The sequence below is a fragment of the Phaseolus vulgaris genome, chromosome 4 (assembly GCF_000499845.2).
Source record: "Phaseolus vulgaris cultivar G19833 chromosome 4, P. vulgaris v2.0, whole genome shotgun sequence".
NCBI classification, from domain to species: Eukaryota; Viridiplantae; Streptophyta; class Magnoliopsida; order Fabales; family Fabaceae; genus Phaseolus; species Phaseolus vulgaris.
This window is the reverse complement of record NC_023756.2, coordinates 41,420,224-41,432,400: the sequence shown is the minus strand read 5'-3', so window position 1 is coordinate 41,432,400 and position 12,177 is coordinate 41,420,224. Positions and strand designations below refer to the sequence as shown.

The following is a 12,177-nucleotide window of genomic DNA, read 5'->3' as shown; positions in this document are numbered from 1 at the left end:
TTAAATAATAAACAGATTTCAAGATTACTCTAATTACTATAGCAAAATAATGCTTCACAGACCCTTTATTTAAAAAGTAGTGTAGTTATGAATTAATAAAAGTAATATATTAATAAGATTTAGAAAAACGTTTTCTTAATTTTTGAGTGACATTTTGAAATAAACACATTAAGTCCTAAAAGTAATAGATATTTTAAAAAGGAAAGTGTAACTTGAAACCCATTTGATGCAATAAGATGAGACCTTGAGAAGTAACAATGTGAGTAAGAGTGGCTACAGCCAATATTCCTTTGACTATACTATTTCTTTTGCACTCTCTCAATCTCTCTTTTTTCTGCCAGGCTGCCAGCAAATTATCCAGCTCTATGTATCTGCATTGCTATTTGGTACAACAAAAAATATTCACACTTTCACAATATCAATTTATTCAAAGGCAAGCCTTTGGGTGCCAACCAGTGAAGCATATTGGCCCTTCTTAGCCAATAGCTCAAAATGAGTGCCTAATTCTGCAATCCTGCCCTCAGAACAGACTGCAATTTGATATGCATTTTGCACTGTGCTTAATCGGTGGGCTATTACTAAAGTGGTTCTTCCCTTCATCAACTGGTTGAGAGCATCCTGGACCAAGCGTTCACTGACAGCATCCAGGGCACTGGTAGCCTGCACCAGCAAAGAATGTCAAAAATCAAGACATGCATATATAGGATCATATCAGGCTTTTAAATTGTGATTGTTTTGGTCTGACACGAGTGAATGCAGTCTGCAATCACGTCTACATGCAGCAACAGATAAAATGTTGCAACTGTATTGCGTTATGCGATCTACAATTTGGAACAATGGGTCAAGTAGATATCAGCAGCTTAAAGAGCAACAAGAAAAGTTCTAATGGCTGGACCTGGATGTGTATTTTCCTCCCAGAACCTTGTTAGGATGAAATGAAGTATTAAGTGATATGATATGATTTGGTAGGAAAATATCAAATTAAGCATTGATTTTACTTTAATTACTGTATCTCTTTTTCATCATACATAAGAGAACTCGTTGCTATAGATCACGCAATTACAAGCCATCCTCTCTAAACGGTATGAAATTTCTACATTTTTTCCTTCCTTTTCCTTTATTCCACAAAGTGCCTCATCACTATCCAATCTGGCCGTCACCTTTTCTGGCGTGACCCACCACTGATGTGCCACACAACCAGAATTGCCATCCTCTGGCAGCCAATTCTGTCTCTGGCCTGCCGCCTACGCACCTCATGTTTTTATGCACTGCTTGCGTTCAGACATGCGCCTTCCTCTCGCAATCCTTCCAGCAAATTCCTCCCCCTCCCCTTCCACGGACTCTATTTTGTAGAGTATGGTTCAGTGCAGTTTTCTGTGGTTGTATGCTCTGTGGTGGCCTTCACCAATGTTCTCCTTGTTCTGTATGAAAAACCCACCAGAACAGCCAACTTGAGCTGTTGCTGTCTAGTTGTGGTTTCAAGGACAAGGCTGCGCTGCCTACTTGACCACCAAAAGCACAAACGTTCCAACAGTCAATCAAGCACATTGGAAACAAATTGACACCTCTCCATGCAGTTTTCTCTAGTTTTCCCTTGCTCTCAACCTCCAAGTACAGTTATAGACTTTGGATACTAGTGTTGATATGTGCACAAAGGCCAAGAAACTGTATTTTAATGATGTTTAGCTTTATTAACATTACATTGGAAAAGATAGATACGTAGACATACCTTGGTAACCTTGATCGCCTCATTGTAGAATATATCACTTGTGCCCTTTAGTAATGATGCAAAGACATTTCACAACTAATATGGACAATTCTTCACAGTTGTTGTTTTTCCTAGACTACAACATTACCTTGCTACAATTTGAAGATAGATTTTATCACGACCCAGTGCTCCTACCTATGACAGTCCAAAGCAGTTGTTGCACTCTCCACCCCACATGCTTTTGGATCCTCTTCCACATCTACAAGGGATTCTTCTATCCTTACCTCACAATCATGTCAACGTGTAGGACATGTTCTACACAGTAAGCACTGGGGACATGTTCTACACAGTAAGCATTGGGAACATGTTGAAGAAAAGTGTCAAACCAAAGCTAGGGTAATCTCAGATCAATGAATGTGACCAAATCTCCACTCCAGCCTCATATATTACTATCTTTACCGCTAAATACAACAAGCTTCCACGGGCAATGAAGTTGCCTCACCTGTTACAACTGTATGACAGTCTGATTATACCCTTCATTTCCCAATCGCCTTCTCTTGGATGTTGGATCCTTGATTTTGGTGTCTCTAGTCATATGATTGCTAACCAATCTCTTCTCTTCCTTGACTTTATTGGACACCTTGCCTTTTGTCAATCTTGCAAATAGCTCCCAAATTAAAGTTCGGACTATTGGACAAATCCATTCTCTTCCTAGCCTTCCTTACATTTTGTCTTATTTGTTCCTAATTGTTCATTTAATTTAATCTCTATTAGCAAACTAACCCACACTCGAGAATTTTTATTCTATTTGTAAACAGTTACATTCTTGTACATGATCAATACACTGAATGGATGATTGGAACAAGACATGAGTTTGGAAGATTATATCAGCTCACGGTTGCCTATGTCTCCTTTGCCTCTATTGCTCTTGGACATCAACGTCTTGGACACCCAAGTGTGGAAAAATTAAAGTGTTAGTTTTCCAATGTTACATCCTTTCCGTAGGAGTTGTGTTAGTTTGGTAAACACACTTGTACCTTTCATGGTCATGTGTCAATAAACATGGTACATCGCCTTTTGCTTTAACTCATTCCGATATTGGGGTTCAAATTGTGTATATTCAACATTGGGATATTTTTATTTTGTTACATTTATAGATGATTTTTCTCGTTGTATTTGGTTTCTTCAATGAAAAAATTGTTTCAATGCTTTGCTACTTTTCAAAATTTCTTTCCTGAATTGCAACAAGTTTGGTATGTCAACTAAAATTTTACGAATTGACAAAGCAAACAAGTATTTGCCCTCCCAATTTCGATATTTTCTAAATTCATAGCGGATTTTTCATCAGACATCGTGTGTCCATGCATCACAACAAAATAGAGTTGTTAAATGCAAAAATCATCACTTACTTGAAACAACTTGTACCATTCCTCATTGTAGTGTTCCATACGTTTTAGGAGAGATGTCATTCCTACTATTTGTCATCCAATTAACCGCATGCCCTTATTACTTTTAAACAATCAGAAGAATCCTTATTCTATCTTGAAATACTAAACAACACCTTCATCCTATGCCCCTATGTGTCTTTAGGAGTACATGTTTTGTTCATGATCTCACTCCAGCTAAAAATAAACTATTTGTAAAATTCCTAAAATGTATTTTTCTTAGTCATTCCTATTTCCATAAGGATAGAAATGTTTCTCTTGACCACTTTAAGAGTATCTTGTCTTTATTGATGTTACTTTATTTGAAAATGCTCTTTCTTTTCTTCCACCGTTGAAAATGTTTCTTCTAGAAGTTCCACCTGTACTTCCAGCCCCACTTGTTGCTCATGTTCCAACACCATAGTTCACTAAAAAGCTCACTTGATAGCTAAGAGTTACACTCAAATTTTTGGACTTGATTATGGCGACACTTTTTCCTCAGTATCCAAAATCATCTTTGTTTGTCATTTTCTCGCTATTGATTGTCATTCATCATTGACTTTTTCATTAGTTGGACATAAAAAATGTTTCCCTTCATGATAAATTGCAAGAAATGCATATGGATTAACCATCCAATTCTACACTCTCCAACAATTCACCCGTTGGTTGTAGGCTTTGTTGCTCCTTCTATGCTTTAAAGTGATCTCCTTGAGCATAGTTTGGTTGGTTCACCTCCACTCAGCTTGAGTTTGGTATGACTCATTGTGAAAAACGTCATCTAAAATATCCAAGAGTTTGCTAACTAGAGAAGGTAACGTCTTACAATGTATACAAGGTTTAAGCACTCTACTAGTTCGCTAATAAACACAATAGTGTTTTCAAAAAGAGTTTTAGGGTTCATGAAAAATTTCAACAGCATTTCAGCACTTTACAAATTGTAACTAAATCTTTCCATATATGTATGTGTTTTTCTTCGTGAAAGATGTCTCTGTATAAACATTGAAAAAAAGAGTTGTTTCTCTGCAACATAGAATAAGCATAAAGTGTATTTTCGTGAAGTACAACATTAGCTTTAGTCTATGTGCTTATCATCTGAGCAAAACATTGCTTATTAGAGGGAAATGAGACTGCAACGCATCTTATCGTCTATCACATGGAATACTTGAGCCTTCCATGATTTGTTGTAAATGAAATCCTTTCGTCTTATAGACGAATATAATAATGTTTTATACTTTGTTCTCTAACAAAACTTAATCAAAATATGGGTTGTTGGATTTTTCTCTAACAATTTAGTATGCTTAATAGTTGCCCAAGTGACACTTCTATGGATCCAAATGTGAAGCTTCTTCTAGGTCAAAGGAGTCATTAAAAGACCCTGATATCATTGTCTAGTAGGAAGAGTTAATTACCTCATTGTCACTAGGTCAGACATCACATTTGCATTTATGTGATTAGCCAACTTTGGAAGGATCCATGTGATGGTCATTGGTAAAGTGCCAAGAGTATCCTTCAATACCTTATAAATGCACTAGGTTGCGAATCAATATACAAGGACAAAGGCAATTCCAAAATTATTTTTTACTCTATGCTGATTTGGAAAGATCACCATAAAAAAGGGAGTTCATTTTTGGCTATTGTGTTCTCAATGGAGGAAATTTGATCTCCTGGAAGTGTAAGAAGTATAAAACGGTTTTTGGATCCAGTGCTGAAACTAAGTACTATGTCATGGTAGTATCTGCTTGTGAGATTACATGAGTTAGACAACTCCAAGAATTAAATTTAGAGGCACTCAAGGTACCAAACTCGTATGCAAAAATCAAGTTGCTATTCATTAGCGGACCAAATACGTAGAAATTGACTATCACTTTGTGAGACAGAAGGTGCTCTGAGGACAAATCATCATTTACTTTGTTAACTTTGGTGTTAAGGGCTCCCATGTTGATAGCATATGTAACAAGCTTGACTCATGTTGTATATATTATGGCCTGAGGGGGGTGTTAGAGATGTGACATGCTTACATTAAATAGGGGAGTATGATTTGATAGAGAAATATTTCCCATTATTAAGTATTGATTTTGTTCTTTGTTATTATATCTCTTCTTCACAATAAATAAGAGTACTCGTGTGTACAAATCACACAATTTCAAACAACCCTGTCTATGTGAAGCATGGAGAGAGTACATAGAAAAACACAGAATTAAACAAAAAATATCACCTCATCAAGTATAAGGATGGGAGCATTCTTTAGGAGAGCGCGGGCAATAGCAATTCTCTGTAGTTCAGAAACAAGAGTCAAAAAAATTTGAATGTGTCCATGAGTAAAATGCATACCATGCAAGGAGAGTGTAATATATGTGAACTCCACTGTACCTGTCTCTGTCCTCCACTCAATAGGCCTCCACGCTCACCAACAAGTGTATCATAGCCCTTTCAAGAAAAATAAAATAGTGATAAGAACAATTTTTCTATCGTACCTATATAAAAGCATCGGCATACTCAGAAGACAAACCAACCTGTGGAAGTGCAATTATAAAGTCATGAGCATTTGCAGCTTTTGCTGCCTTAATGACATCTTCTTTAGAGACATCTTCATCTGGAAGCCCATATGCAATGTTTTCTCCAACAGACACCGAAAACAAAACAGGCTCCTATAATATGTAAAATTTGTAAAGAAATGAAAGCAATACGTTTAATATCATACATAAGATTCTTCTTATTCCTTACTTGATTTACAATAGACACAACCTGGGCCCATTCACTCTTGTCAAATGTTCGGAGATCCTCTCCTGCAACTGTTATACAGCCACTTATTGGCTGCAGAAATAAAGATTACTTTATGTATGTATTTTCAAGATAACTATGAAACTTCATCTTACAACATAAACTGAAATCAAAACCTCATAAAATCGAGACAATAGCTGGACTACTGTACTTTTGCCTGCACCACTTGGACCCACTAGTGCAGTTACAGTTCCACATTTTAGTCTTAAATTTAAGCCATGTAAGATTTCCACATCCGGCCTTAATGGATAAGAGAAATATACATCTGCAGTATGATATGAGCACAGTCATTGAAAGAGAAGGAAAAAAATAAAAGAAGTATACATTACAAAATAAATCAGATTATTATGAAAATGTTATGTTATTATAGAACTACTTTACACTTGTAAAAGTAATATGTCTGCCTGTGAGAGAGAGTGAGAGATCAAGTAAGAAACTAAAACTTCAATTGTCAGATGGACATAAATATTTAATATTGAAATTGGATGATAATATCTCTTCCTTAAGAGGCAACCAACAGAAAGTCAAAGCCCCTCAAAAGAGAATTCATACATTTAGTAACTTAAGTTCATCTCATGACTAAAAGAGAAGTAGCAAGTTATTAAAGCTCCAATTACAAGAACATTAGCAAGTCATCCATTAAAACAACACGTCACAAGGGATACAAACAAAATAGCAATAAAGATACCTTCAAGACAAATATCTCCGGACCAAGCTAAGCTAAATAAATTGCTTGATGTTTTGAGAGCTGACATATAGTGAAAATAATTTTTTTGGCTATTCTCAGTAGAAATATTAGATAAGACCAATTTATAGTTTTCATCATCCACTGCTTTTTGTCTCAGTTCTCTTTCTAAGCCATAAGCCAGGGCATCATCAACTTGAACTCCAGAAAAAACAGAGTTGATCCTCTCAACAGCAGCAAAACTTCCACGAAGATCTCCAAAAGTATTAACCAGTCCTTGAACCTGAAAGACATAATCAGACAGGCAGAGGATAAAAATATAAAGAAAAACAAAGTCAAGAAACTCAAATAGCTTACAGCGAATGTTAAAGTGAAAGTATATCCGATAAAAGATGCCATGGTTCCAACAGAGAGTTCACCCTGAAAGCAAGAATTAAGGGCAACTCAGAAATATTCAATGTTCAAATCCATGTAAAACGCAATAAGAGAAAGATGTATATGATCATAAGAGAAAGTTAAATCAGAAGAAATAATGCATACATAATGATATAAGTAGCAACAGTAATCATATTTGACAATATGTTGCAGAAGGCAATAAAGAGAGAAGATCATGATTAAATTTGCAATTATATAGAGAAAAGACAAGTTTTATAAGCTAGAATTGCTTACCGCCTTAACCTTGCTTCCTCCAAGACAATATAATGCTATTAAAGAAATATAAACAGCAACTCTAGTCAAGGATTCATTTACAGATTTGAAAGTCCCAAGCTTTATCCCACTTGATTGGAAAGATAGAACCTGTATTGAACAAATAAATAACATGGGAATATCTAGAGAATGACATACCCTTCTTAAATTAGCTATTGGTCCTTAAATAATCTTACCTGATTAGCAAAAGAGAACATTTGGCGCTTTTCACCACCAAAGGATCTTACCTGTAAGCACACCGTTATAAATTGATGCCATTACAACACACAAGACAAATGCTTGAAATAAAAACATTAACTAATGGGAACTCACTGTTCTAATAGCTGAAAACGTTTCAGTTACACAGTCAGATATAGATGCTTGGGCCTTCCCATGTGCTTTAAAAACTGGCAATGTAGATCTCTTGTAGATAGCTACAGAGGACCAAAATGAATCAGCGCCAGGGAAGAATACATGAAATGAAAAATAATGTTTCCAAATTTTTTTAACAAATTACTGTTTTACTGTTCAAGCTACATACAATTGTCAGATTGCATATAAGCCATTTATAAAATTATGAAGGTCATTTAACTAACATTTTAGAAAGGATGAATACAAGATAGGTGATTGTATTTCTGGTTTTTATAATAAACCATAACAGTGTTGAACATGGTCATTGAATTGATTTCATCAGATAAAATGTAAACTTACCAATTGAAATGGAAACTGCGAGCATCAGAACACCTAGAATGGGTGCCAGTTGCGGTGCTAAAGAAAAAAGTATGAATATTGTTCCAATGACCTACAAGAACAAAGAGAGCAGAAGCAGCAAAATGCAAACAAAAATATGCATGAGTACAACATAATTGACAAAAGAAGAAAGGTTCGCTCTTAGGCATGGAAGCATTTCTTTCACACCAAAAAAATGTGGTAAAATTTTCACTCCCCAAGAAAAGCAGGAAAGTCTATCGAACAAAGTGAAAAAGGAATAAACCAACACATGCTTGAATATAGGAAATATAAAGCTCACATTGGTGTAGAGTTGCTTGCCTCAGATAATGCCCTGAATCCGCGATCCCTTGATACATTCTCGCTGACAATATTTTTAAGAGAATCCAAATCAGATGTTAACAAACCTGTGAGTTCACCAACCTATAAGCAAATCCAAGAAAGTGCAAAAGTTTTTGCACCTACTTTGTCAGTGTACACTATCATTAAGCAAAGAAACAAAATGATATTATTAGCTCAATAAAATAAAAAAATTTAAATAATATACTGGTATTCATAAAATCATATTGGAAAGATATTTAGACTAAGTTACAGAAATAGATGAAAACATAGAATACAAAGAAAAGAGAAGACAAAAGCACTGAAAGGAGGGAGTGAAGACAAAGACTATATAGAATACTACGCATAACAATCAATCAGGTAAAGGTGACAGAACAATGGCTATCCGCTTCTGCTTACGATGTCTTAGCCCAAATATCTCAAGAGACACATCATAAATATGGAAAAGTAAAAGCACATATAATGTAAATAATTTCATACACATACCTTGTATTTGTCAAAAAATTCAATCTGCACAAATTAAAAAAAAACTATATGATTAATCAATAAAAGCAAAATAACTTTCTATCAATAATAAAACAGCCATATATATTCTAACGATGAACTATCTCCAATCCAAGCATTACCAATGAGAAATAATATTAATCATAAAAATAATAAATAGAAAAAACAAATTAGCAGGACTTTTAGAAAGATTTAACTCTACCTTTTGAATCAATATTCTTCCGAAGATCTGAGCTCTTAGTGTTGACATAATTTTCTCCCACACAATGTTCATGTTTATAACAAAAATAATAGTTAAAAGTGGCTCCATGGCATACAGAACTCCAATTTTAGTAAGTAGCTTCCATAACGGTTCAGGTCTAACTCCAATTAGAACTTCAAAAAACCGTCCTAAAAGAACAACAACGCATAAGAATGCATATATAACATGATCAACGGTTAAATCATATGCATGAACAGTAAACTACACTGAAAATTCAAATTTGCACAACAATCCAAATTATTTTCCATGAGAAAATATAACTTCATCATCCCATTTTCTACAAAAGAAAGAGAAAAAAAATTTCCAGTTCTCCTAGAACAAATATTTATATAACCATATTATTCCCAACTACGGTTGGGCACTCACTAAAAGAAGTTAAAAACATAAAATAGTTAAATTATTAACTTGATCCCTAAATATATATATATATATATATATATATATATTCCAACAATACTTATATATAATTATATAAACTAATTAACTAATTTTAATTTATGAGAAAAATTATTCATTTTTTTAGCAAACAAATAGATATTCAAGTATCCGAACAAAATTTTCAACTGTTGAAATCCCATGTTTTTTTTTTTCACAATTAAGAAGTATTTTTCTGTTTAACACGAAAAGTAATATCCTTAGAAGATTTGACAAATAATTTTTCAACTCAAAGTTGAGTTTGTAACATTCCCAAAATCCAAACCCAACCATAACCACAGCATGTTAGTTGATAGAAAGAAAAAACCATATTTTTAAGAGAAAAACTCTAAAAAGTACGTATCTATATAATACATAAAGAAACCTTTAATCATTTTGTCCATATCTTAATCTTCTTGTACACTTCTAACTAATTACACATACTAATCAAACTCATTAATTTAATTAAGTTTTAAAAAAATATCACCAATATATTAAATTAAACACAGGAAGGAGTTCTTCTATGATATTTTTTTATACAAATACAAATAACTCATTTTCAATTTTTCTTTTAGAAAGAAAACTTTGGTTGATATATGCAGATTGTATTTCTTAACCAAGCAGTTCGGAATATACTGTGCTAATGTTACTTTTCTTCTGACAATGAATAATCCGTTATTACAAAAAACAAAAGGTATAGTTTTAAGTGTTGTGATTATACAAAACAAGACAAAGGTTTATTCATCAGTTCAAAAATGTAAAATAAATGAGAGGTTCAAAATTTGGGCAATTGATTAAAATTAGGTAATTGGTTAATTAATTTAGTTATGAAATGGGGAAGAGAGAAGTGAAGTTACCGGAGAAGAGGGGCATGGATAGTGTACAGGTGGAGCAGGCGAAGAGCGTTGCGACCATGAGAGCCAGGCGCAGTTTGTGGTTCATGAGAAGCGTGCAGAGGAGGCTCCACGTGATCACGTTTTGCGGCTTCGCGTTCTCTGAACCCAACCCGACCACCTTCGGATCCGGGTCTCCAAAATTGTGGTCGGATGCGGGCGCGGCGACGTAGGCGCGTGGCGGAGGGAGGAGGAATCGCGAGTGGAGAGGGTGAGGGAGAAGAAGGGGTCGGGGTGAGAGGGGTGGTTTGGTAATTCTGGTAGAAAGAGGAGAACGGAGAAGAAGGAGTGGGTAATGCAGAGAGAGTGTTGCAGAAGCCATTGGTTCTGTGGAAGATGAAGAAACAGAGTTGTGCGTTGTGAGGTGCAGAGAGAGTAAGGAAGTGAAAGAAGAACAGAGTTTTTTGCTTCTGGGACTCCGTTCTGCTGTCACTCATGCTGAAAGTGTTATTTATCCAATTTTTATTTTTATTTTCATTTGTTAGAAAAATATGTTAAAAACAAACAAACAAAAATTAAGAATTAAATCTTGTTTCATTTTTAATTTTATTTATATTTTTTTAAGTTAGTTTTTATTTTAGTTCCACCTATAAAGCTCGGACACAACATTCGTATGACACTTATCGGTTAAGTGTCCAATTCAAAAAATATTTATTGGATTTCTGACAATTCTAACTCGGGTCTAACATAATCTTAAAAAAAGAAATACATTAATTTTCTAAAAACTCAAACTTATTATATAAAGTTTTATTATGATTATAAAAATAAGAAACAAATTCGTGTCTCCGTATCCTACATGTTAGAGATCATACGTATCTCTGTTTCTGTATTCGTGTTTGTGTCGTATGAGTGTCTGTGCTACATAGTATATAACTTAGAGATATGATAAAAAAAAAATTCTTAATTCATCGAAATCTTTTTTTTTAAAAAACTATAGTGAAGTTTCAAACTTCAAAATAAACCATATTTTAAATTAATCATAACAATATTATTTTAATGAATATAAGATTAAAACGATATTTTTTTTGTTTATTTTATTTTCTTAGAAGGAGTATGCTAGTATAACCTCAAATAATCTAAACATAAATCAGAATTAAATAATATTAAAATAATTTTGTTTTTTCCCATTATGACAAAATTGCATTAGAGAAAATGTTCCTTACAAAACATCACTAAACACATTAGATGAGTTTAAGAAGCAACTCCTTGCAAACACATCACTAAACACGGAACAATTTTTTCACTCTCAAATGCATATAGTCAATTGAATCTAACGTACTTGGAAGAGAAAAAGAGAGAAAGAAAATAAAGAGAAAGAGAAAACAAAAAACAAAATATTTGTCCTCTAATTTTAGTGTATCACGTGTTGTAATTAAGATTAAAAAAAAAGATATTTATCATTTTATTTATATGTTACGTATTTATTTTATAATTATGATTATTCAATAAGATATTTATAAGCTCATTTTATGTATTTAATCTATTTATATATATATGCTCGTTTATTCTATTTTGTTTATTTTCAGTTATACACTTATTCATTTTATTTATTTATATAATTTAATTTATTTTTTGTTATGTATTGATCTATTTTGTAGTGTGTCATGTGTTGTAATTAAGATAAAAAATATATATATTTATCATTTTATTTATATGTTACGTATTTATTTTATAATTATGATGGTTCAATAAGATATTTCTAAGATCATTTTATGTATTTAATCTATTTTTATATATATTGTCGTTCATTT

At 33.4% G+C, this 12,177-nt stretch overlaps 1 protein-coding gene across 1 annotated transcript; it reads right to left on the bottom strand.

Moving 5' to 3' along the window:
• Nucleotides 1-208: 208 nt before the first annotated feature.
• LOC137837688 (ABC transporter B family member 28) lies at nucleotides 209-10,866 on the bottom strand. The gene is made up of 16 exons (XM_068646790.1): nucleotides 10,391-10,866; nucleotides 9,060-9,247; nucleotides 8,840-8,863; nucleotides 8,336-8,437; nucleotides 7,997-8,087; nucleotides 7,619-7,719; nucleotides 7,483-7,533; nucleotides 7,268-7,396; nucleotides 6,956-7,018; nucleotides 6,602-6,881; nucleotides 6,030-6,178; nucleotides 5,857-5,946; nucleotides 5,646-5,780; nucleotides 5,503-5,559; nucleotides 5,348-5,404; nucleotides 209-660 (listed from the first exon to the last, which is right to left on the bottom strand). Exons 1-16 carry the CDS (start codon nucleotides 10,746-10,748, stop codon nucleotides 424-426), a joined length of 2,112 nt encoding a protein of 703 aa, XP_068502891.1. The 5' UTR covers nucleotides 10,749-10,866; the 3' UTR covers nucleotides 209-423.
• Nucleotides 10,867-12,177: the final 1,311 nt, after the last annotated feature.